Here is a 27,269-nt window from a genome sequence, read left to right on the forward strand (position 1 = left end):
GTGATGAGAAGAAATTAGATCGGGCCAGTCAGAAATTATCTGTCGAGTCATCTATCTGCCGAAAAAAACTCATTGGGCTTGATTCACAAAAGAGTGCTAACTGTTAGCACGGGCGTTTTCGCGCGAATTTGCGCATTGCGCGCGATCGCGAATTTTCTCGCGAAACGATAACGGTTTCGCGCGCAAACGCGAATTTTCGCGCGAAAACGATATCGATTTCGCGGTAAAATTCGCGTTTGCGCGCGAAAACGTTATCGTTTCGCGAGAAAATTCGCGATCGCGCGCAATGCGAAAATTCGCGCGAAAACGCCCGTGCTAATAGTTAGCACTCTTTTGTGAATCAAGCCCATTGTGTATTCCCAGCACTTAACGCAGTGCTGTAGATAAGAAAAAGACACAAAGGATCTGGTAACAAGTTTGGATGTGCATAGAAGCAAAGGCTCACTTCAGTACACCTTAAAGAGAATCTGTATTGTTAAAATCGCACAAAAGTAAACATACCAGTGCGTTAGGGGACATCTCCTATTACCCTCTGTCACAATATCGCCGCTCCTCGCCGCATTAAAAGTGGTTAAAAACAGTTTTAAAAAGTTTGTTTATAAACAAACAAAATGGCCACCAAAACAGGAAGTAGGTTGATGTACAGTATGTCCACACATAGAAAATACATCCATACACAAGCAGGCTGTATACAGCTTTCCTTTTGAATCTCAAGAGATAATTTGTGTGTTTCTTTCCCCCTAAAGCTATCTTCCACTGAAGTGTCAGGCTGTTTCTTCCTGCAGAGTGCAGACAGCTCTGCCTGTATGCAATTCCTCACTATGTGAAAGCCCAGCCAGCTCAGAGGAGGATTTATCCAGCTTGTAAAAGATGAGAGAAGCTGCCCTAATCTAAATAATACACAGGCAGTGTGCAGAGAGGGGCCTGGAGGGGGGAGATGCATCACAGAACTACAACACTGAAGAACTTGGCAGCCTTCCAGACACAGGCTGACAAGTCTGACAAGAGAGAGATAAGTTGATTTATTACAGAGATGGTGATAGTAGAACGTGCTGCAGTAAGCCAGAACACATTAGAATAGCTTTTGGAACTTGTAGGATGATAAAAAACAGGATGCAATTTTTGTTACAGAGTCTCTTTAAGGTGGCCATTAACAATCCAATTTGAGGCGAAAAATTGTTTGAGCGATCAGATAATTCTGATTGGAAGAAAAATCGTTCACTACACCTTCAACGAACCAATCTTTGCTTCCGATCACAACCAACAAGAAAATCCAAATTTTGGTTTTATGAAAATCCAATGACTATTTTTATAATAGTTTTTAATCGATTGTGCCCATCAACTGAGATTACCGTATTTACAACCAATCCGATCAGAATTTGATCGCTCAAATGATTTTTCGCTAGAAATTGGACCGTTAGAGACCACCTTAAGGATCATTCCTGAAAATGATAAAATTCCTTCTCAATTACACGTTTAGGAACATTGGAATGAAGAGTGATTTGTACTTCAAACAATGTATGGCTGGCATGGTTGTAAAGAAATGAAATTAGATAATCCTGCAAAATTTTAGAAACTCATAAATAGCACCTAGATCAATTTTTAACATGAACATCAACTAGTTTAGTACTGGTATATATTAAATCCATTTTTTTTTTTTTTTTTTTTAACAAAAAAGTGGAAATTCATTGTACACTTCTACCTCAGTTCAGACAGAAGCTGTCCCAAATAGGAATGGTCTCCTCCCATACCAGTGTCCTCGTCTATCCCACTGAAGCTGATGTCCAAGAGAATCTTACTAAGACTCTCGTCTTTTGTGTCCAGCACCAGCCCCTCCAGTAACGAGTGGTTGGCAGAACCTTCTATTTGCAGCTCCTTGGAACAGCGCTTTTGCTTTCGAACGTTCTTAGGAGTGTCCAGTGTGTCTGACCGGGGAGATACAGGAGAGAAAACACCCAGGTCAGAGGATGATCCAAAGAAGGGAAGATCCTTGAAAGGAGTCTCTCCAAAACTCAAAGCCCCGTAACTGTCCTTGAAAGGGGTGAGGGCGGTGCTGCAGGGTATTCTGACAGGGCTGAAATCAGGCAGCAGATGTTTGGACAGAGGGGATTCAGAATCCCATGGTGGTAGGGTACATGCTTCAGGGAACTTACTGGGAGTGGAGGAAGCAGGTGTCTTCAGCCTTTGCTTAATGGGGGTCTTGAAGGAATAGTCCTCTTCCTGTGTGATCTGGCAGGCACCTTCGTGTTCTTGTGAGTCTTGTAGCAAGGTCAAATCTGTATCCAGGACTGACTCTGAAGCTGTGCACTCAGGGAGGACAAGCTCTGCTTCCTGAGAAAGTGGGGTGACAAGCTGCTGCTTCCTGCGAGACCCACTTACTCTCCTACACTGAAAAGGAGGAGGAGTCTTAATGTCTACAGATTCTTGCTCAACCTTAACATCCATTGATTGAGTCAATGAGGAAGCTTCTTCAGCCTCTACAAGAAACTTGGAAAAAAACAAAACAAAAACATTTTCAAAATTTTAGGCTTACCCTTTTCACAACAGGGATTCTGCAGCAGCCACACGCATACTGCACATGGCTGTGAACGAGTATAAGAGAGTTGCCTTATGCTCCAGTGGGAATTTCCTTTACTAGTGTGGCTTGTGCTGCAAGATTTGGCCAATCAAGCCTTTACCTTGATAAAGAGACCCAATGTGGTCTCAAAAGGTTGATTTTATGATTTACTGTATATCTAATAAAACAAACTGCACAGGACACTCTGGAATGCTTTCAAAGCTTGTACACAACAGGTGGGGTCATCCACCCTTTTACCAAAACAATCCTGCTACAGAATATTTGTGTGAGACATTTCTACTAATGACGGAGCAAACTGTTCTACTGAGAACAGTCCATGGGCAGCCCTGCTTCTGCAGTACTTCCGGGTCGGCAAGCCCTCAGTAGTACGCAGGCTTGGAGCAGCGACGCACGTCCTCGATCGCTATACACATGCGCAGAGCGTGCCTGGCCACAGGTGTGTGATCGAGGACGCCCTCTGCTCGGCCAAGCCTGCGCACTACTGAGGGACCTTGCCGACCTGGAAGTAGTACAGAGGCAGGCTTGCCCATGGCCTGCAGAACAGTTCACACCATTCCTAATTTCTACCAATATTTATAGTTCCGAAAGCTGCCTGAGGGGTGCCAAAGATGAAGAATGGAGCGAGGACTGGGAAGGCTCTATGGCAGGGCTGGGAAAACTTTGCGTGGCTCAGGCCGCATGCTGCAGACATTGTTCCTTACATTCCTCTCCTTGTCCCCAGAGTCACGAGCGGGCAGTAACTAGGGGCAAAAAATTCACTGATCGCCGATTCCAGTGCTGTGTCTTTATTGCTACAGGACATCACATGACATGCCGTAAGCAATTGTATGCGGTGAAGCACACCTCCGTAGCTGTAGATATCGACGTGCCTGGTCAGTCTGTCAGCGCTACAGACTCAAAAGTATAGGCAATGACTGGCACCATCTGTAGTATTATGCTCTTTTTAATTAATCAGAAGTCATGTGCAGCCTATATAACAATGGCAACGTTTCGGAGTGCAGCTCCTTTCTCAAGCCAGGCATATACAGAAAGAGCATAATATTACAGATCGTTCCAGTCATTGGCTGCCTATACGTATGAAATGCTGTCAGGACGTGCCAGCGTACTACAGGAGAGGAATCCGGCTGCCTATTGGCAGGCCAGAGTTACAGCGCACACGGGCTGGACGTGTATGGCTTTATGGTAAACCGAGCCTCCCACCTACTTAGGCAAGTATAAAACCAAAAGTGAGTTTCCTCTTTAGTTCCACTTAGAGGGAAAAGGAGGTGACATTTATTTAAAATGTTAAACCATGCATATTGCCTTGCTGATCCTCTGCCTCTAATATTTTTAGCTATAGACCCTAACCAAGCAGCATGTTGATCAAACGTTTGACAAAATCAGCTGCAGGCTTGTTTTAGTTGGGCGATTCAGAAACTACTGATACCAGAATGAGCAGGATTGCCAGGCAACTGGTATTGTTTGAAAGGATATAAATAAGGCAGCCTCCCTTTTCCTCTCACTTCAGGTTCACTTTAAAGAGACTAACTAAAAAAAAACCTCTGGGGGATACTTTTCTCAGGATATGGGAAGCCTCAGGGTTCCAATGAGGCTTCCCCGACCTCTAAAGCTTGTCAGAATCCAGCGCTGGCTTCACCTGAAAAGCAGCGATTTATTTACCTCTCTGCGATCCTGCGCGGGCGCACTAGCAGCTCTTCGTTCGGGCTAGGCGGAAATAGCCGAGCCCTATCTTATCCGCTGTACTACTGCGGATACGATCGAGTTTGGCTATTTCCACCTTACCCGAACAAAGAGCCGCTGGTGCACCTGCACAGGATAACGGTACATAAAAATATTTACTCCGCCGCCCTTTGGGGAGTCCCGGCACTCTAACAGAAGGGGGGGGGGGGAGCCTCGTTAGGAGGCAAGTATTCAAAGGTTTTTTTTTTAAATATACAGATTTTCTTTAGAGTTATCAGGCAATCCTAAAGAAAATAAGTGCTACTTACCGGGGGCTTCCTCCAGCCCCATGCTCCCAGCATGTCCCTCGCCGCAGCTCCAGCCCAGTCCCCGGCGATGACGTCAGGGCGACCTCCAGGTCAGCCTGTACTGCGCCTGCGCGAACGGCGCTGTCAAACACCGCCACATGGGCCGGAACGGACTGCGCATGCTCAGTAGCCTGATGGGGACGGAGCTGCGGCGAACAGCTGACTGCAGAGCTGCGGCGAGGGAAATGCTGGGAGCATGGGGCTGGAGGAAGCCCTGGGTAAGTAGCACTTATTTTCTTTAGGATTGCCTGATAACTCATTTAAGAATGTAGGTAATTGAAAAAATGCTCACTAGGGTCACGGCCTACAGAAGCCTTCTTGTTTTTACCTTTGGGGCAATCTTGACACGTTTGCTGCTTTGTGATATGTCAAACGGCCCCAGGTCAGTGCAGTATGCCTCCACTGGAGAAAACAAAATTGACTGTGTGACTGGAAACTGGACTGGAATGAGGTAGGAGTCAACACGAGGCAGCAGAGGCTTCATCCTTCTCTCTGGAGCTTTAGAAGAGAAAAGAAAGAAGACCAAAAAAAAAAAAAAAAAAAAAAGTTTATGGACATGTTCTTAGTTTATTCTACTAGTATATGAGAAATAGATCTAACAGTATCCTCATCAGTTTTATAAACTTATTCTAAGTCAGCTATTCAGTGAACTGATGACTTTCCAATTCCAATGGCTTATTCTTCTTTAACACATAAAAAGGTGTCCAGACCTGGTCAGTTTTTGACCGTTGGCATCAGTTTTGCATGTGTTGCTATGAAAGTGTTCCCAGATAAATCTGTACATTTCCAGTCCTATCAGTTTTGTATGTGCCGCTATAGCGGTGTTCACACATAAAAAGGTGCACATTTCTGGTCCAGTCCATTTTGCATCAGCTTTCTATGGTTGTTTTCACACATAAAAAGGTGTGCATTTCTAGTGCAGCCAGGTAAAACTGATAGAAAACTGACAGGACTAGAAATTTACAGATTTATGCAGTGTTCTCCCCAGGCTCTTTTAGCTGGGTGCTCCATCCGGCTAATTTTGGTGGCCACCCGGCTGTCATCAGCTCATCTCATCTGCCTCGTACACAGAATTGCACAGAGAAGCGCCGGCCCTGCATTCTTCCGCTGTGTCCCACCCAGCTACTTTTTCATGCCACCTGGCTGGAAAAAAAATTTCTGGACAGAACACCGCTATGTGTGAACCAAACTTTAGACAAGGAAAAAAACAAAACAAAACCACTGGTGTTCATTCCTCACCACAATACTGTTGTGAAGTTCACAAAATGTGTTTAAGTGGGCCATTGAAATCCCCGGGAGAAATATATAAGTAAAGATTCTAGAGAGGTAGCGGGTTGTCAACATTAATTTCTGGGGAAAGCTGGAGGGAATCCCAGCTCTAACTAATCCACAGGTCAAAGTATACCCTTTAAAAGGACCTGGGGCAGTAAATAAATACGAAATTTGGACTTGCCTGTAGATTCCTCCAGCCCCCCATAGCCCGTGAGATCCTCCAGCACCCTCTTCTACCCTTTCCTGGTCCCGCTGGAAACTTTGGGTGAAGCCTCGCGTGCGCTCCCCCGCTGCGCCATCACGTCGGTAAGCCCCCTGCACGATTCTCTAAAGACTGAACCAAACATGCGCAGGAGGTTAACGGTCACCGGCGCGATGATGTAACGGGCGAGTGGCTTCACCTGAAGTCACTGATTACTGGAGCCGCCAGTGGGACCAGGAGATTGAAGAAGAGGATGGCGGAGGACCTTGCGGACTTTCGGGGGTTGGAGGAAGCCCAAGGTAAGTCCAAATTTTGTTTTAATTTACTACCCATTTACCCACAACATCCACAGTGGGTGCCTAGGCTAAAGCTAGGCCTTTGGCTAATAAAATGGCACACCTAATTCTCTGCTTCCTGTAAGGTGATTTTTTTTAACAAATGGATTTACTCAAGTACTGCTTCAGTGTGGGATAGTAAGGAGGAGCTGACCCATCTTTTCCATCAGGACAAGATAAAAAACCCAAAAGCTCCTTTAAAAAAGTGTAAGCTCTTCATACTTGCATTACATCCTAGGAAAGAACTCAATGATCTGATGCAACATTACAAGGACACCAAGTGGTACCTCATGAAAAACTCCAGGGCACGCTGGGAAGTATGGAGATAACATAGGTGGTATTTATTGTAATGTAGTCCCAGAGTTGACAAGTGGGTGGGTGGTTAGTTAAAGCGGAACTGAAAGCGGTTTAAAATAAAAAAAATTAAGAGTTTCACTTACCTGGTGCTCCTGCCAGCCCCCTGTAGCTGATGCCCTCAGTCCTGGACCGATCCTCTGTTCCCCTGCCATAGCTTTTTTCCCATACCGGAAGCAGACTTCTAAGTCGACCTCCATTGCACCCTGGCCACACGTATCCTAGAATGTGTTCTTGTAGCCAGGAGTGCCCTGTGCAGACAGTATGAGAAAATCTCTACTGCGCCTGCGCAGTACACGTCACGACTACGGGAGCGTGAACAAGGAGCTGCGCGGCCAGAGTCGCGCAGAAGCACTTCCCCCGAACTGCGTGAAGTGAAAGTGAGCCACGGTGTGGGACCAGAGCATCGGTGAGTGCATGCGTGGGAACGGGTCGGCTGCAAGGGGCTGGCAGAAGCCCCAGGTAAGTGAAAGTTTTTAAACAGGTTTCAGTTCCGCTTCAAGGGCTGGGACTTAGGGTTGTTGCCAGTCGCCCAACCTGTTACAGCCAGAGTATGATTATCTGTATAATGGGCTATTTTTCACGGTCTCATTACTGGCGCTGCTGTACTCTTTTCAGACTTTTCGGTTTTATTTATCCAACTGGAATGTTCTTTAAAGTGGACCTAAACTCTTGCACAGGACAGAAGGAAAACAGAGAAATGCACCCTGTATGTATTTAGAGAGTTTCGCCTGTCTAATCACAAGTTGTAATTTGATGTCTACCGTGTCAACCTTGCAGAGATGTCAGATAAGCTCATTTGAAAGCAACAGGATGTTAACAAGATGTCTGCTTCCATTTATCAGGAAGTAGAAATAGTGCAGATTAATAATAGTGCAGATCTGTATCAGCTGTAACAAAGAACTTGTTTTTGTTTGATGGTTATTATGCTGTTGTGTATCTTTTAGAGCAGTGAGGACGTTCTGAGTTCAGATTGCTTTAAAACCAATAAAATAAAAAATTCAGATTTGTATAACTCTGCTATGAATATCTGACTACATACATACATACACACACACACACACACACTACAGTACAGATGGCCATACATAAGCCGATTGACCTTCCGATTTAATTAATAGGATGAAAATTAGAGCCGCCAAGTGCATGCCCAAACCACTATGCAATTAATTTCAGGCCGAAATTGGACGCATTGATCAGTCAGAGTTGCTGCATGATGTAGGGTCGATTTACTCAATCGGGTGTGCAGCAGTAAAAGCGAGGAATATTGGGACGAGCGACAAAACCCCAACAATGTCCCCCCAGTGTAATGTGCCCCCGCTGCTCTATACATTACCTGTCCGTGGCCGCTGTTTACCCTCCTCTGTCCTTCCTCCATACACGCACCCTACGTGGTTGCTGGAGGAACGCGCTCGCTCGTATGCCACCAACCACGTGGGATGAGTGTATGGAGCAAAGAGTGCGCCTGGAGCAAGCAGAGGAAACCAGAAGATAAGCGGTGGCCACGGGCAGGTAATGTATAGTGCACTGGGGGGGCACATTACACATTAGTGGGACTACATTGGGTCGGCAAGATGGAGACGCATAGCACCTGCACATTTGCAATACTTAAGCTTACATGGAATTCAGCCACTGGCAGATTCAAATTATCTATCCATCAAAAAAAAACAAAAAAAAAACTGAAGGAACATTTTACCTCTAGCTTTGATCACTGCAGTCTGTGTGTTCCTGTTCAGGTCCGGAATAGGCCTTTTCTGTGACAGCAAAATATCTTTATTTACCATACAGCCCCAGATGAATATAGAATAGGTTACATGCCCGCCACCACAAACATAAAATGTACTCAAACTATGAGCACAGATGTTTAATGTGTATATTGGCCTTTACGTGCATTTGTACTGCAGAGAATAGAATATTCATGTGAAGGTTGACTTAAGTCTGGGACATCCAACCTCCTAGGACCAGTGGCCACACACTCGCACACCATACAATTTTTTTTAAATATCTTTCAATTCAAGAATTGCAATCAATTATGAAAACTCAAAAAAAATTGCTTGGGTCAGTGCATCACGTAATAGGCTACCGTATCTACCCTACACCATTCAATTTTCATAAAAATCCAGCACTCCCGATATTTTATCAAATAAAAATGGGAAATTGTCTTCAACGAAAGTAAAAAAAAAAAAACCCTTTTGAATTTTTGGGACAACCATTCATTTTATCAAATTGCCATAAAATTGGATCATTTTATTGTATGGTGTGTGGCCACCTTTAGGCTCCTTTTACACTTAATCAGTTGCTCAGTTATAACTGAACTGATGTTTCCAAGTAATGCCCACGTTTTCATGTGGCTCAGTTAAAGGGAACCTGTACTGAGAAAAATTTAAAATAAACACATGAGATAACTTCAAATGAACATCAAATAGTTACCTTGCCATCAATTCCTCTCATAAGCTCACCATTTTCTTCTGACAACAATCCCTTGTAGTTCTGTCAACATTTTGTCAGAACTGAAATAGATCAGTTGCTGGCAGCTATAGCTGAGTGGACAACTAATGAGCCCGGCAATGTCCATGTTTTCCTATGGCTCAAGTGGGCGATGTTACAGTTTAACAGTGTGCCGACCAGAAAGCTGTTATGGAGTAATGGCCATTTTCAAAATGGAGGACGCAGAATTCCCTTGATCACAGTGGACAAACAGGATGCGGGAGAGGAGAAAGATTGTGGAGCAGAATACACGGGAGGTAAGTATGACTTATGTATGTTTATTTTGACTTTATTTGAACTTAATTTTCAGTTCAGGATTTTTTTGTACTATGTACAGCGCTACGGAAGATATTGGCACAGTAATGATTATATATGTGTGTGTGTGTGTGGTGTGTGTGTTATAGATATAGATATATATATGTATATGAGAGACAGAGACAGAGACAGACACACACATATATATAGATATAGATATATATATAGATATATATATATAGATATATATATATAGATATAGATATATATATATATAGATATATATATATAGATATAGATATATATATATATAGATATAGATATATAGATATAGATATATATATATAGATATAGATATATATAGATATATATATATAGATATAGATATATAGAGAGAGATATATAGATATATAGATATATATATATATAGATATATATATATATATATATATATATATATATATATATATATATATATATATATATATATATATATATATATATATATAGAGATATATATAGAGATATATATAGATATATATATAGATATATATAGAGATATATATATATATATAGATAGATAGATAGATAGATAGATAGATAGATAGATAGATAGATAGATAGATAGATAGATAGATAGATAGAGAGAGAGAGAGAGAGAGAGAGAGAGAGAGAGAGAGATAGATATATCTATATCTATCTCTCTATATCTCTCTCTCTCTCTATATAGATATAGATATATCTATATCTATATCTATAGAATATATATATATATATATATATATATACACATACATACATACATACATACATACATACATACATACATACATACATACATACATACATACATATATATATATATATATATATATATATATAAATAAAATGCATTTCATCACTGAATCTTTTTATCCTTACGATTTAGGGCCTGTACACACTGCTGCGCTTTTAAAATCGCATGCCTTCATGAGAATAGAAAAAGCGCATTGCACCAGTGTGCATAGGTCTTCACGATTTTCATTCTTTTCAAAAGATCTTGCGATTAAAAACCGCAGGCGATTTGAAAAGCGCAGCAGTGTGTACAGGCCCTTAATACAAATCTTTCTTAAAAAGAACTTTATTGGTGTCTGGAGAATTTCTTTACAGTTAAAGTGTTCTGGAGGTGTTACATTCCTACAGAACCAGTATGCAGACCAGATGTTCTGAATTCACTGGCTACATGCTTTTTTTCAGATGTGATTCAGACACTGCTGAAGCCAAAGGATCAGCACAAAATCTGATCAAATGGCATTTTTTTAATAGGTAATTGGATAATCACCTCCATATTCCTTCCACTACAGCTGCTCTTTAAATCAGATACTGTGCCTTGATACAGAATCTCATATACAGACGCAGTATGCTAGAGGCTCAGACTACACTGGCTGTGTGCTTGTCCGAGGCAAGACTCAGAACCTACTGAAGCTAAAAGCTCAGCATGGCAGCTAGGGCAATTTGCATTTTATGAAAAGTATTAAGAGTGGCAAAATAGCTCAAACTGTGTATGAACATGCTGCCAACATTCACATGAATAGATTTAAATGAGAACAAGATCTAGTAGAGAATACACAGATATACTTACAGGCTCACTGTACACAGATGACATGGAGTTGTTGGCCTTCAGGGAGCATGTTGAACCATCCAGGGAAAAAAAAAAAAAAAATAGATTAACAAAACTGCTGATAGATTTTATTTAGAAGCACATTACCATCTGTATTATTTTAGCACTGAAGCTGTAATTATAAAAATAGACGTTATTTATACCCATATTAAATATACAGCTTTTATTTTCTACATGAAGTACATGCTGCATGCAAACAGTATCCAAGCATAAAACGATGTGTGACAACTATATTTACTTGTAACAATACCAAATTGGCCAAAAAAGGGGAATTACAAGCTCAACTGAGGGATAGATAATATACATTAATTTAATTTAGCACCCATTGGACACAGGCAGGCCAGAGGAGGGGAATGGTAGGTCAGTGTACAGAAATTGCAAGCTAACTAAAAAAAGAATATAAGTATTTTGTACTGTAGTACAGTTAGATTACAGCTAAGGTAGAATAGAAAAATACAGTAGAGTCCTAGTTATCTGGAAAGCAACTAACCAGAAATCTCAACCAACCAGAACAAACTCACCAGTGGTACTCACAGTGGTAAAGTCCAACTTCTTAGGCGTTTGTAGGTTCTGTTGTTCCTAAAGAGGACCTGTAACTTCAGTGTCGGGGGGTGCACTTACCTCAAGAGGGGGAAGCCTCTGGATCCTATCGAGGCTTCCCCCGTTCCACAGTGGTCTCGCTATTGGTCCCTGAATTGCGGCCATGTAAATATTTACTTTCCCCGGTTCCAGCGCAGTAGCGGCTCTCCGCCACTACTATGGTGGAGCTGAAGAAAGTAAGTTTCGCAGGCACTATAGCGCGTGCGCCACAGCCGACTTTGTCAGCCGTGATTTCGGGAGCCCAGCGAGACCACCGTGGGACGGAGGATGATGGGGTAAGCCTCGATACAGAGGCTTCCCCCTCCCGAGGTGAGTACCCCCCAGGGGACATTTTTAAAGTTACAGCATCTCTAAACACTGGGTTCCACAACTCAAGGTTACTATATTTTCAATTACTAGATTTTAACATTTGATACAGAGTTCATGGTATGTATAAAGAAAGTGAGGTGTAGTACTGTATTAGCTAGGCCTATTTTTAACATTTAATCTCAAGCAACCAGAAAGCACACTTATCCAGCCTCAGCCAATCCCCATCAATGCTGGATAACTAAGGCGCGTGCGTGCGATAGAAAATAAATATATATATATATATATATATATATATATATATATATATATATATATATATATATATATATATATATATATATATATATATATATATATATATATATAAATTTATTTATATTTATATATATAATTTATATATATATATATTTTTTTTTATGTAACAGACACCTGGTGCAAGGAAGAGGATATTTTAACCACTTGCCGACCAGTGGCTTTCTGGCTGATCTGTGCTGCGTAGGCTCTCCAGCCCGCAGCACAGATCAGGTTTTAGACAGGGCGATCAGACTTACCCCCTTTTTTCCCCACCAGGGGGATGTCCTGCTCTTCAAAGCCCCCCTCCGCAGCGTTTTCAGCGCTCCGTCCCTCTCCCTTCCCCTCTCAGCTGCGCAGGACGGATAGGCTTCAGCCTATCAAATGACGGCGATCCCCGGCCAATCAGAGGCCAGGGAATCGCCGATCTGCCTTACGGCGCTGCCAATCGGCGTTAGCTGGTCGTCAAGAGGTTAAAGGTTTGTGTAATATTTTAAAGGTACGAGAAGTTGAATTTAGCAACAGCAGCCTTTGGCATCACAGAAGTTTTAGTTGATGCCATTATTGACTGATATCACACTGGTGTTTTTTTAATAGAAGAGCAATTATGTATTCTCTTAATTCTCAAAAATTATATGGTTTATGGCCATTGGTGATACAAATATGAATTTTATGTGGAGCTTCTGAGAAAGCATTCATTAGGCATCATAGTGATGCAAACATTTGTAAAATAAGCCAAACTGTGTATACTGTATAAAATATTTAAACATCTGTTTCTATACCTTTTCTACATTAACATGTGAGCAGGTGACAATTGTAGTTTTTAACACAGTAAAATAGTTTATAAAACCATTTATAGTATGAATATTTTAACATACTCTTATCATATTGTTAGCCTCAAATTTGTTTTCTTTAAAGTGGACCTGAAAACAGAGAAATTCACCCTGTATGTATTTAGAAAGTTCCCTCATCTGTGACTAATAACTGTAATATGATCTCTCAGCTGTGTCAGCACAGGAATCCCGACAGCCTTGGCAGAGAAGCTAATTTGTAAACACGGTGTTAACCCTATGTCTGATTCCATGAAAGCAGGAAGTAGACACTGCAGATGTATTGCAGGATTCAACAGTTGTAACAAAAAGGGTTTTTTTCTTTTAAAGAGGAGCTGTTAGGTATAAGGTCTCAGAGAAAAAAAAACACATATCAGTAGCTAAAGATTGGCTGTACTTACATTACATATGCATTTCACTGTCCACGTTTGGATTTCACAGAATTGTTATATAGTATTTGCAGAGAATGATGCTCCTGACAGCTCATAGCAGGTTCCATGTTTGTCTGTCTCCTATGAAGCCAAATGTGTCGTCATGTCCTGCCTGCTTCCTGATGATTCCACTCAGAAAAAATACAACACTACTGTGCAGTGAATATTAGCCATGTGGCTAGGAACAATAGCGGACTCATGCAGTATACTCTGCCCGAGATTTTTCAGTGCTGGCTGTTGTAACATGAGACTAACTTCTCACTAGCAGCCGAGGGGAGGACCCAAGCAGCCCCAGAATGCTTTGCAGTATGCTATGCGGCCTGTCGTCCTTTTAAGAGCTTGGGAATACAGAGCCTTGCTGTCAGCACACATCAAAAGTAAGAGAGATTTTTAACTTCAGTATTGCCTTTTTGGCTTCCTTCTAAACTGTTTAACACAGGAGAATAGAGGTTTAAATTAGCTTTCGCAGCCTGACAGTTACTCTTTAAAGGTCATTATGCAGTTGCTTATCTTTTAGAGCAGAGGGGAAGTTCTGAGATCAGGTCCGCTTTAAGAGACCACCCTAGGCTGTGACATTATTTTCTTGTATTCCTTGGATTAAGGTACTGCAAGCTCTGTTCTTATCGTTAGAAGGTCCAAACTAGTTTTATATCCTGTTAAACAAAACCAGTAAAGAAGGTCCAAACTAGTTTTATATCCTGTTAAACAAAACCAGTAAAGATAACAGTCTGGTGCACTTTATCACAGCAAACAATTTTCATCATAATTGATATGATCAATTAGGGTAACAACTTAATTTACAATGTTTTTTAAACTATAAATGCTGCTTTAAATACATTTTAGCAAACTGACCTGGTCAAGTGTAAGGCAGCGATTGGCGTGAGGATGGATGGTCCAATAGGAGATCTTGTTATTGGAGGAGGGTCTCTCACGAACAAACATGTCATGCAGGGACAGGTTGTGGCGGATGGAGTTCTACAGGGACATACATAATGAATTTGTTTATAAGGGTTTACAAACAGAAATAAAGTGTACCTGTTTATTAGTCAACAAACAACTCATCCCTCGTTTCTACAATCTTATACTGCTCACCTTCCAGCCAGGCTTGGCCACATATCTGAAATAAGGGAAGTGATCCTCGATCCAGGTATAGATGTCCTTCAGGGTCATGCGCTTGCTTGGAGTGCTGTTAATAGCAAACTGGATCAACGCCATGTAGGAGTATGGGGGGCGTTCTGAGATATACATGGGCCACTGCTGAGCAGCAGGGGGATCTGCCACTTCCTCCTCCAGCTGTTTGGATGAGGGGAAAAACAATAAAGGATGATTAACACACATTTCTTTGGAAGCACGCTTTGACAGTGCGCAATATAATCTTACCACTATTACATATAGTTACTGTTTGGTTGGGAAAAAAAAAAACCCGTCCAAGTTCGACTCGCAAAACAAAAAACAAAAACCAGGATAGACTGAGTCTGGAGTAGAAACATCCAGAGCCACCGTGTACAGGCGTGTGCAGGAAATGGGCTACAGGTGCCGCATTCCCCAGGTCAAGCCACTTTTGAACCAGAAACAGCGGCAGAAGCGCCTGACCTGGGCTACAGAGAAGCAGCACTGGACTGTTGCTCAGTAGTCCAAAGTACTTTTTTCGGATGAAAGCAACTTTTGCATGTCATTCGGAAATCAAGGTGCCAGAGTCTGGAGGAAGACTGGGGAGACGGAAATGCCAAAATTCCTGAAGTCCAGTGTCAAGTACCCACAGTCAGTGATGGTCTGGGGTGCCATGTCAGCGGCTGGTGTTGGTCCACCGTGTTTTATCAAGGGCAGGGTCAATGCAGCTAGCTATCAGGAGATTTTGGAGCACTTCATGCTTCCATCTGCTGAAAAGATTTATGGAGATGAAGATTTCATTTTTCAGCACGACCTGGCACCTGCTCACAGTGCCAAAACCACTGGTAAATGGTTTACGGACCATGGTATTACTGTGCTCAATTGGCCTGCCAACTCTCCTGACCTGAACCCCATAGAGAATCTCTGGGATATTGTGAAGAGAAAGTTGAGAGACGCAAGACCCAACACTCTGGATGAGCTGAAGGCCGCTATCGAAGCATCCTGGGCTTCAATAACACCTGAGCAGTGCCACATGCTGATTGCCTCCATGCCACGCCGCATTGAAGCAGTCATTTCTGCAAAAGGATTCCCAACCAAGTATTGAGTGCATAACTGAACATCATTATTTGAAGGTTGACTTGTCTTAAAAACACTTTTCTTTTATTGGTCAGATGAAATATGCTAATTTTTGAGATAGGAATTTTGGGTTTTCATGAGCTGTATGCCAAAATCATCATTATTAAAACAATAAAAGGCTTGAACTACTTCAGTTGTGTGTAATGAATCTAAAATATATGAAAGTCTAATGTTTATCAGTACATTACAGAAAATAATGAACTTTATCACAATATGCTAATTTTTTGAGAAGGACATACATACATATACATACAGTGGTGTGAAAAACTATTTGCCCCCTTCCTGATTTCTTATTCTTTTGCATGTTTGTCACACTTAAATGTTTCTGCTCATCAAAAACCATTAACTATTAGTCAATGATAACATAATTGAACACAAAATGCAGTTTTAAATGATGGTTTTTATTATTTAGTGAGAAAAATAACTCAAAACCTACATGGCCCTGTGTGAAAAAGAAATTGCCCCCTGAACCTAATAACTGGTTGGGCCACCCTAAGCAGCAATAACTGCAATCAAGTGTTTGCGATAACTTGCAACGAGTCTTTTACAGCGCTCTGGAGGAATTTTGGCCCACTCATCTTTGCAGAATTGTTGTAATTCAGCTTTAAGGGTTTTCTAGCATGAACCGCCTTTTTAAGGTCATGCCACAAGATCTCAATAGGATTCAGGTCAGGACTTTGACTAGGCCACTCCAAAGTCTTCATTTTGTTTTTCTTCAGCCATTCAGAGGTGGATTTGCTGGTGTGTTTTGGGTCATTGTCCTGCTGCAGCACCCAAGATCGCTTCAGCTTGAGTTGACAAATAGATGGCCGGACATTCTCCTTCAGGATTTTTTAGTAGACAGTAGAATTCATGGTTCCATCTATCACAGCAAGCCTTCCAGGTCCTGAAGCAACAAAACAACCCCAGACCATCACACTACCACCACCATATTTTACTGTTGGTATGATGTTCTTTTGCTGAAATGCTGTGTTACTTCTACGCCAGATGTAACGGGACACGCACCTTCCAAAAAGTTCAACTTTTGTCTCGTCGGTCCACAAGGTATTTTCCCAAAAGTCTTGCCAATCACTGAGATGTTTTTTTTTAAGCAAAATTGAGACGAGCCTTAATGTTCTTTTTGCTTAAAAGTAGTTTGCGCCTTGGATATCTGCCATGCAGACCGTTTTTGCCCAGTCTCTTTCTTATGGTGGAGTCGTGAACAATGACCTTAATTGAAGCAAGTGAGGCCTGCAGTTCTTTAGATGTTGTCCTGGGGTCTTTTGTGGCCTCTCGGATTAGTTTTCTCTGCGCTCTTGGGGTAATTTTGGTCGGCCAGCCACTCCTGGGAAGGTTCATCACTGTTCCATGTTTTTGCCATTTGTGGATAATGGCTCTCACTGTGGTTCGCTGGAGTCCCAAAGCTTTAGAAATGGCTTTATAACCTTTACCAGACTGATAGATCTCAATTACAGTACTTTGTTCTCATTTGTTCCTGAATTTCTTTGGATCTTGGCATGATGTCTAGCTTTTGAGGTGCTTTTGGTCTACTTCTCTGTGTCAGATAGCTCCTATTTAAGTGATTTGATTGAAACAGGTGTGGCAGTAATCGGGCCTGGGGGTGACTACAGAATTGAACTCAGGTGTGAAACCACAGTTAACTTATTTTTTAACAAGGGGGGCAATCACTTTTTCACACAGGGCCATGTAGATTTGGAGGTTTTTTTTCTCACTTAATGATAAAAACCATCATTTAAAACTGCATTTTGTGTTTAATTATGTTATCTTTGACTAATAGTTAACGGTTTTTGATGAGCAGAAACATTTAAGTGTGACAAACATGCAAAAGAATAAGAAATCAGGAAGGGGGAAATAGTTTTTCACACCACTGTACATACATATATTTATACTAAATATCATCTGTGCTGTAAGAATAAAGCCTGATGTGTAAAGCCTTTGCTCATGAAATCAAATAATTTGACATGTTACATATGCACACCATATATACATACACACACACACAGATATATACCGCAAATACTTGTACAGTGCTGCGATCTAGTGCAGTGATGTATGGGGACAGCTCAGTCACTGACAGAACAGTAACGCGTTAAAATGTATGTGTTAATGTTCCTGCACTCGCGGGAATGCGTAAAAATGTACGTAATGCGGTCCGCCGACACAGAGGTCGGCAAAAACGAAACTAGCTGGTCGATGGGGACTGTAGCAGCATTCAGTGACTACGAGGGCACAGGATGGCTGCATGGGGCTGGTAGAAGCCCCAGGTAAGTGAAACTACCTTTTTTTGCGCCTGACAATTCCTTTAAGTCAGAGTAAAAAAGCCAGTTTTACTTACCTGCGACTTCTACAAGCCCCCCTGCAGTCACCCACTGCCTGCGCCGGCATTCTAAGATCCTCCGGTTCTCTGCCGCGGCTCAGTTTCAATTTTGCCGCCCACCGCGCCGTACTAGCCGCGCTCGCCCGCACTCCCGTTGCTGGAAGCATCCTGCGCAGGCGTAGTAGATATTTTATTGTACTGCGCCTTGCGCAGGATGCTCCCGGCGACTGGAGTTTCCCTTTAGATGCGGATATAATTTGCCATAATTACTGCCTGAGGTAAGATACTCTGGATCTCATTGTCTCCTCCATACGCAGATCATGTCCCTTTGTCCACTGTACAATTCTAGGGACAAAAGCTCATCTGCCAAGCGCCCCCCCCCCCCCAGCTAAATAAGCCCAGTTTGTCCAACCATTCTTAGTAAGAGATCTCTCATCCCTCTGATTAATTTAGTTGCCCCTCTTTGTACCCATTCTAGAAGGTCAACGTCCTTTCTAGAGTGTGGTGTCCAAAACTCTTATCCCATACTCCAGATGTGGCCTCACAAGTGATTTATACAGAGGGAGTAGTGCACTATCATCTCAATATATATTTTACTCGTTTTATGCATCCCAGAATTTTATTTGCTTTAGCTATTGCTGCTTGGCATTGTATACAATTACCTAACTTGTTTATCAACCAGTATTCTCCAAGTCTGATGTTCCCAGCTGTATGCCATTTATTTTATATGGTGATCAAACATTGATACGTCCAATGTGCATTGCCATACTGTTCCCCATCTGTAGCAACTTATCACCACATTCCCCAGTCATGTCTCTGTATGCACTTGCACAGCCTCAAAAACCAAAAACACACATGTACGTGGACTATCCATTTTAAGAAGGTGCAACTATATTAGAACTGCACTGCAAGAATTTACCTTGGCACAACCTAGCTGAGGGTTGAGATTTCCCTTCTCCTCAGGTTCAGAGGACTCCTCACATGACCCCAGCTCATCAGAAGTCATCTTACCAAGCCACTGTATATTTGTAAGGCTAACGTTCAACTCATCACTCTCAACCTGAAAAACTAAAGGGGTAAAAATAAATTAAAAATGTTAGTATCCTTTGAATGTCAATTTTCAAGGATCCAATCAGATTTTAAAGACATTTCCCATCAGTACTTTTGCTATCCTTTGGATGTGCCCACACAACTGTAGTCTAAATGTATGTATTGCTACATTTGCCCTATTGTATTTTCCATGGTCAATCTATGTTGCTATGCGTGTAGATGATCTTTGTACACCGTGACTCTTGTCGATAAACTTTTCTCTGGTTAAACAAAAAAGGCATTTCCCCAAAAACGTAATTTGCCAAGCGGCTCTTTTAGTTTGATAAGAAGCAGGCAACTGCCGGAAACCGCTCTTCTTGACCAGTGTGTCCCCATTGACATACATTTTCACGGTGGTGATATGACAGCTTAGCTTCCTCATCTTGCTGCTGATGTTGAATCTTCTTTTTGCTGTGTTTTGGAAGATAGACTGCCTACTCATACAATGACTAAGACTGCTACATATTACAACGGGTCAACCTAATATCACCATTTGCTTTTTTTTTTTTTTCCTCAGAATAAAATGAAGGTTTCTACAGGTATATAGAGGCTGACGTCCTTTTAAACAATGCAAATTGCCTGTCTGTTTGCTGATCATCTGTCTTTAACACTTTTAGCCACAGACCCTAAACAATCGGATCAGCTACTCTGAAGTCTAAGGTCTCGTTCACATCACAAACGCTGATGGCCAACCGTGCGGAACACAACGCATGCAAACGCACGCCATCCGCGTTTGTGTGCGTTGCGTGGCTGATCCCATCACTGAAAATGACAGGTCCGGAACGCATGCAGTGTGAACATCAAACAGTGCACTCTATGCACTGTCTGAAGTCGTGCGTGTCGGCCACCTGCACGCGTTTCCAAAACGCGGCTGGAAACGCGTGCAGTGTGAACGGGCCTAAGTGGTTTGTTTCATGTGTGCAATTCTGACACTACTGCAGCCAAAGAGTTCAGCAAGAGACTGCCAGTCAAAGGGTATAGTTTAAAAAGACATAAACCCGGCAACCACCATATGCCTCTCACTTCAGGTTTCCTTTAAAAAAGCCAACCCATGCTTTCTACAAACAGTCTATCAACCAGGATTTCCTTGAACCTCAAAGTTCCTTGCCGACTTTCCAGGGGGTTCCCTGGCATTTTCCCCTGTGAGGCGAGTTGCCTTAGGTGAAAGTTTGGCTTCTCTGTGTCCTCTTTACTAATTTTCTTACCATTGTGAATTCTAGCTTCTCTACTTGTTTACTGGTGCAATGGCCACAAGACTTGTGACTGGTAACCGATAACCCTCAGATCTATTCTTAAATAGCCTCTGAATGAGCAGATCAGCAGGTGCATTATCTGCGGTTGTGGATTGCATATACTGTATAAAATTTGGTATGTTCCTATGATCCACCCAGTAGCACTACAAAGGTGTGGGAGGGAAATATACCACATAACAGAAATCTGAAGCAGAGGAGGGAGCATTCTGTGTCATGCACCCATACACTGGTTTAGAAAAGTAGACTATAAAAAACAGCATTTTTAGGTTAAAGTAAACCTGTAGTGAAAAAAAATGCCCCTAGACCAGGGGGTGTCAAACTCAAGCACAAAGTGGGCCGAAATTGTACACTGGGACCTAGACGCAGGCCAACCTCAAAGTCTACTGGCCACCTTCCTCCCTTATGAAGTTCCCAGGTGTCTAATGGCCCCTCCAAAACCCTGTACAGTTCCCTGGTGTCTAGAGTTCCATGGTGTCTATTGACCCCCCTGCGTCCCATATACAGTTCCCTGGTGTTTAATGCTTTCCCCCTGCCTCCCCATATGGCTTCCCTGGTGATCTAGGGCTCCACCTCCAATGTAGCTTTCCTGGTGGTCTAGAGTGGGTCAAACATAATGCAAAGTGGGGAAACCACTTGAGGGCCAGATTTGACCCATGGGCCGGAGTTTGATATGTATGCCCTAGACTCTAGAATGTACTTACCTCAGGAGGGGGAACCCATTGGATCCTAAAGAGGCTTCCCCCTCCCTCCTCCCCAGAGGGGACCCAGCGCTGGGACCCTGAAGATGTCCTTGTTGACTGTGTGTCAGTGTGCATGCATGTGCACTAGTGCTCAAGTGGACTGCGCTGTAGAGCGGACCCAATCATGTTTGGCTACTTTCATATCAAGTGCTGGATCGGGCTAACTTGAAGATGAGGGAAGCCTCATTAGGATCCAGAGGGTTCCACCTCCTGAGGCAAGTACCCCCAAGGGACATTCCCCCCCCCACATGTTTACTTTAAGAAAATAGTTTAGATTTATAACAGTAGGGGAAATGGGTGATGTCCAGGAGGTAGAGAAGATGTGTAGGTCGTGGATATTGTTTACACACAAACACCTACACCTCTCCTTCCCTTCTTCTGCATGCAAAAGAAATAACACAGAAATAATTGGCTTTGTTACCTATTGGCTTCTCCTTTGCACATTGCTGGGTTAATGGTGTTGCCTCTATTTGTAATGTCACTATCTCCTCAGCTTTGTTCTGGAAGCAAAGTTTCTCAGCTTGAGTGCGAAAGGAGGGGCTCTCGCTGATTAGGATAAATTTTTTAGGTCCACCCTTCTCTCGGCCACGTACAGTCAGCGCTTGAATGATGCTTTCCATATCTGAATTGGGAGGCAAGACCACAAGCTGGGTGTCTGGAATGGTGGGATGACCAATAACCTTTATCCCAGAAGAAGTAGATTCTGTGCTGAGATCAGCAGACTGAGATGCTGAGACTCCTAGAGTGGAAATTTGGGTCTGATTAGAAGTTATGGTGGTTTCAGACATGTGGATTTGATCTAGGGTGGATGAGACCACCACTGAATTAGTCAAACTAGTCTCAGGTCTTGCAGTCAGCCCTGCCGTTGCAGCTAGACTTTGTCCAAGGGTCTTATCTGCATTGCAAGCTAAATTCTGTCCATGCTGTTCTTCAGCTCTGCTTACGGAGGATGGTCGTTGTTCAGGAGTTCCCTTACTACGGACGCCATCTTTTTGTAAAAGGTTTATTTTACGTCTCTTTAGGATAAGTGGCCTGCGGGGGCTTGATCTCATGGTGTGATATCAAAGGAGGAGGCCATTGGAAAAACACTCTAAAAGAAAAAGTATACAACCGTTATAGTACATTATTCATCTTCTGTACTAAAAGACAGACATATTGCACAATGCCTCGTAGAGTGAAAAGATCCATCATCACACCCTCCCATGGAGGATCTTAGGCTTGCCACATACAGATACATATTTCCAGCCAATTTGATTACCTGCATCAAAACTTGCCAAGGTTCTACTGCCTCCATCATGCCTCCCTTTCCAATTGATTTGAGGAGATTATGAATTGAAAGGGTGATGGGGAATGTTGGAAAAAATACATCGTAGAGGGATAGGATAGTGTTTTACTGCACTCAGCAATTCTCAATTTTTTTTAAAAAAACCTATATTTAACCCATTAGCAGTTTCAAATGATTTTTTTTGTTTGAAGACTGCTGTGCAATGTAAACCTCTGCCAGCAAAATCTTGTTTGACTGACTAATACAGTCAAACGAGCAGGTGGGAGACAGCAGTTTTAGTAACCTGTTCCAAGTGGCTTATTCTCTTCCTCCAAACGTGGCTCTGAACTTCCGACATGTCATCCTCTGCATACCTTACCAGGCTGGGGTAGGCACACTCTCCTCCCCCTCCCCCCCCCAAAAAAAATGGCCCTGCAGCCGAATAGAGATTTACTATATTTGGCTACCAAAAGTTTAATCAAGATTGAATACACTGGGTGATGGTATCAATCAATACCAGCAACAACTGCTGGTTGGTACTATTATTGACTACAGTATGGCTAGCATTATTTTACAATTTCCCCAACACACTATACTTCCTGCTTTAGGGCCCGTTTCCACTATCGCGAATCCGCATGCGTTGCCCGCATGCGGATTCGCACAGTCAGTACAAGTGGATAGGACTGTTTCCACTTGTGCGTTTCCCCGCACGTTTTTCTGTGCAGAAAAAATCTGCATGGTAGGGCCTTTAGAATTCGCCTGCGTGTGGAATGCAGACGAATCGCACGCAATGTATTTAATAGGGAAATCGCATGCGTTTTCCCCATGCGTTTTTTGCCGCGATTTCGCATAGGTATTAATGTTAATTTACACAGGCAGTGACATGGTTAAATTCGCATACAGCCTTACCTATGCGAAATCGCATGCGAAATCGCGGCAAAAAACGCATGCGGATTCGCACCCGCATGCGATTTGCCTGCGGTGATTCGCCGGCGATTCCGCAACGCTATAGTGGAAACGGGCCCTTACAGAAGCTTTTGATCTACTCTTGAAGATCCATGCAAGAACACAGTACTACACACTGTGCAAATGAACTAAGAAACTCCAATAGAACAAACACAGAGACCGCATTCCAAAGGCTTTTTCAACAATTGTATTGAAAATCAGAGCAGAACAGAGGCACACAACATGTTTTGGACGTAGCCCTTCCTCAGATGTGCCACATCCATCACCAGTGACACCTTTATACCCCACCCCCAGGAGTCATGTGGAGTAAGGATCTCCAGTGCCTCACTGTAAACATGTGCAAGTTGTAGCCCAAAGGGATTGGAACTTGAACCCTTGGGTGACAGTTTGGGCAAACAGTGACATCGGTCTCTATGGGGATGGAAGGAGGGGCAAGGTTTTAAATGAGCTCAAGAGATATCTGCATGCATGCTTGGCTGGGGTGGGGTGGCCACCCAAGTCTTGTGTAGCATGTGTATGCACTTTATCCTCCCTGGTGGATTATTTCTGGATCTGATGGTCTAAAAGCGGTGGAATTTTTTTGTAGGCTTTTAGACCTTAAAACCAGGAAAACATAAATAAATAAATCCCACTGCAAAGAGATCTGCAGCAGCCCTGCATTTACCGACCTCCCTGGGATCCAGCGCTGCAATTCTCCCTCTGTTGTCTGGGTGGCGCTGTAACCCTGTAGTAAGATTGCCGTCTGTCGTCATGACGACAAACGGCGATCTTACCAGAGGTATGCAGAGCCTCCATGGACAAGGAGAATGGCTAACAGCATCAGGATCCCGAGGGAGGAGTTAAAACGGCTGCTTCATTTAAAAAGGAACGTCAGTGAAAATAATGTAATAAAAAAGTGCTTAATCTTTTTCAATAATTATGTATAAATAATTTAGTCAGCATTTGCCCATTGTAAAAGCTTTCCTCTCCCTGATTGACATTCAAACATTTATCACATGGTGACATTTTTACTGCTGGCAGGTGATGTCACTGGAAGGAGATGCTTGCATTTTTGGCAGTTGGAAACAGCTGTTATTTCCCACAATGCAACAGGGCTCCCACAGTGTGATGTCAGTACCTCAGTGCTGTGAGGCGCTGACATCACACTGTGGGAGGGGTTTCACCACAAAATCAGCCATACAGAGCCCCCTGATGATCCGTTTGAGAAAAGGATTCTCATGGGAATGGGGGTATCAGCTACCGATTAGGATGAAGTTCAAGGTTGCGGTTTCTCCTTAAGGCTCTGCACAAGCCTCCCGGGGACTACCCCAAGTCAGGCTCAGGATTACTGATTCTAGCTTCTTTTTTCCACCCTGAGCCTCTAGGATACTGCCATGGAGGTTAAAGGGAACCTAAACTGAGAAGGTTTTGGATTTTTCCTTTTAAAATAATACTAGTTGCCTGACTCTCCTGCTGATGCTGTGTCTCTAATACTTTTAATCACAACCCGTCAACAAGCATGCAGATCAGGTGCTCTGATTAGTTGTATGCTTGTTTCAGGTGATTCCGCCACTACTGCAGCCAAAGAGATCAGCAGGATTACCGGGCAACTGTTTTTTTTTAAAAAGGAAACCTCCATATCCCTTTCTCAGTTAAGGTTCACTTTAAAGGAATACTGTAGGGGGTCAGGGGAAAATGAGTTGAACTTACCCGGGGCTTCTAATGGTCCCCTGCAGACATCCTGTGCTCGTGCAGCCACTCACCGATGCTCCGGCCCCGCCTCCGGTTCACTTCTGGAATTTCAGACTTTAAATTCTGAAAACCACTGAGCCTGCGTTGCAGTGTCCTCGCTCCCACTGATGTCACCAGGAGCGTAGTGTGCAGGCCCAGTATCGTCTGTGCCTGCGCAGTACGCTCATGGTGACGTCAGCAGGAGCGAGGACACGGCCACGCAGGCACAGTGGTTTTCAGACTTTAAAGTTTGAAATTCCAGAAGTGAAGATACCATAGTAGATGGAGCATCCAGAGGCTTCCCGCATCCTCCTCGACCCCACTGATGCTGGCCAGGACGCTCTTTACGACCATGCTCCTGAGCAAGAATGGGCGCTGCCGTACTGCAGTATGGCCCAACCGATAACACAAAGCCTCCTGTGCACCAAGGAATAAGCCATGCACAAGCAGCTTTAGGTAGCTTGTTAGATATATTCAAAGGTACCCTGCGCAAGAATTGTGGGGTCGAGGAGGAATTAGGATATCTCTGGATTATCCAGAGGCTTCGCTGTACTGTGGTGGTCTAATCCAGAGACATCCTAATTCCTCCTTGACCCCACAATTCTTGCGCAGGGTACCTCGACCCCCCTCCCCCATGCATAGCCCTAAGCACTCCATCTCCATGGCTAACCTTAATTACCCCCTGCCTAACGCCCCCTCCACCGGCAACAATAGTAAAAGCCACAATTACTTGCAAGGTAAATTATAGTGCCCAATACTTTTACTACAGTGGAATCTCTTAGTCATTGGGAACTAATAAAAAACAGATACTTACCTAAGGAGAGGGAAGGCTCTGGGTCCTAATGAGGGGAGGGAAGGCTCTGGGTCCTAATGAGGGGAGGGAAGGCTCTGGGTCCTAAAGAGGAGAGGGAAGGCTCTGGGTAATAAAGAGGAGAGGGAAGGCTCTGGGTCCTAAAGAGCCTTCCCTCTCCTCTACCAGTGCAGCTAAGGATCCCACACTGCAGAAGACTTTGGAAGTCTTCGGGAGCAGAGTGCTCCTGAAGACAGACGGCTCCATACTGCACGAGAGAGGGCGCTCGCACTCTAGCTCCCGAAAATTTCCTTCAGCAGCAGAGACAGCAGTATTTGACTAATTTAGCCAAATACTGCTACGGTAGATCCTGCGCTGGAAAGGGCACCGGGCGAGGAGAGTGAAGGCTCATTAGACCCCAGAGGCTTCCCTCTCCTTAGGTAAGTATCTGGTTTTTATTTTAAAGCAGTGGTTCCCAAAGACTTTATTAATAAACTCCAAGGGACAAGGAAAAGTAGTTTACTATATCAGAATTGGTCATGCATTGTACATTTATACAGGTGCATTTGCTGGGACCTAAGGGCTGGGTTTACTATAAATAACAAGATTTTATTGTATTGCCACCTATAGCGATACCATTTTTATCAGCACTCATCCCATGCCATTTTTATCTGCTGCAATTTAGCCAGCCAAAAGCTACTGGGCTTGATAGGGTTGTGGTGCCCATACATGGTGCAATTTTTTTCATCCAATCTTTCCATTTCTATGTAGTATAAGGGTAAATTAAGTGACTATACTGAAAGGATAATTTAGGCAGTTCCCTTATATTACATAGAAATGGTAAGATTGGATGAAAATAAAATGTGTACCATGTATGGGCACCATTCGTTAAATTTGCATGTACAGTCAGAATGAAGCTTATCACTTATTATAACAGTATTCAGTCTAAAGCCTCAGTATACAATAGAATGGAAGGTCAAGGCTTGCCCTGCCACATTCAAGCATACAACTAAATGTGAGCAGCCCTTTCTCTTCCATATGCACTACAAGGACAAGCCCACCCCACGTAGAGCTGCCACTCATAACAGCCCCCTCCATGGTGATAGGTATATTTGGATGACTGCAGCTTTCGCTCGGTATGTGTAAGGATCGCTCCCTCCCGCCCACAAAAAGTATCAGAGAATTTCTACCGCTTGAGATGTTCAGGACTCCGGGCTCCGCCGGTCACCGCTGTTTGAATTTGCGCGCTTTGCGGCACGTAC

General features: G+C 43.1%; 1 protein-coding gene across 1 annotated transcript; it reads right to left on the reverse strand.

Annotated features, from left to right (window-relative positions):
• Nucleotides 1-331: 331 nt before the first annotated feature.
• FOXM1 (forkhead box M1) lies at nt 332-27,269 on the reverse strand. Its single transcript, XM_068277353.1, has 9 exons — nt 27,198-27,269; nt 21,699-22,367; nt 19,115-19,263; nt 14,724-14,924; nt 14,484-14,606; nt 11,132-11,167; nt 8,465-8,522; nt 4,934-5,103; nt 332-2,487 (listed from the first exon to the last, which is right to left on the reverse strand). Exons 2-9 carry the CDS (start codon nt 22,327-22,329, stop codon nt 1,699-1,701), a joined length of 2,157 nt encoding a protein of 718 aa, XP_068133454.1. The 5' UTR covers nt 22,330-22,367; nt 27,198-27,269; the 3' UTR covers nt 332-1,698.

The sequence above is a fragment of the Hyperolius riggenbachi genome, chromosome 3 (genome assembly GCF_040937935.1).
Source record: "Hyperolius riggenbachi isolate aHypRig1 chromosome 3, aHypRig1.pri, whole genome shotgun sequence".
Classification (NCBI taxonomy): Eukaryota; Metazoa; Chordata; class Amphibia; order Anura; family Hyperoliidae; genus Hyperolius; species Hyperolius riggenbachi.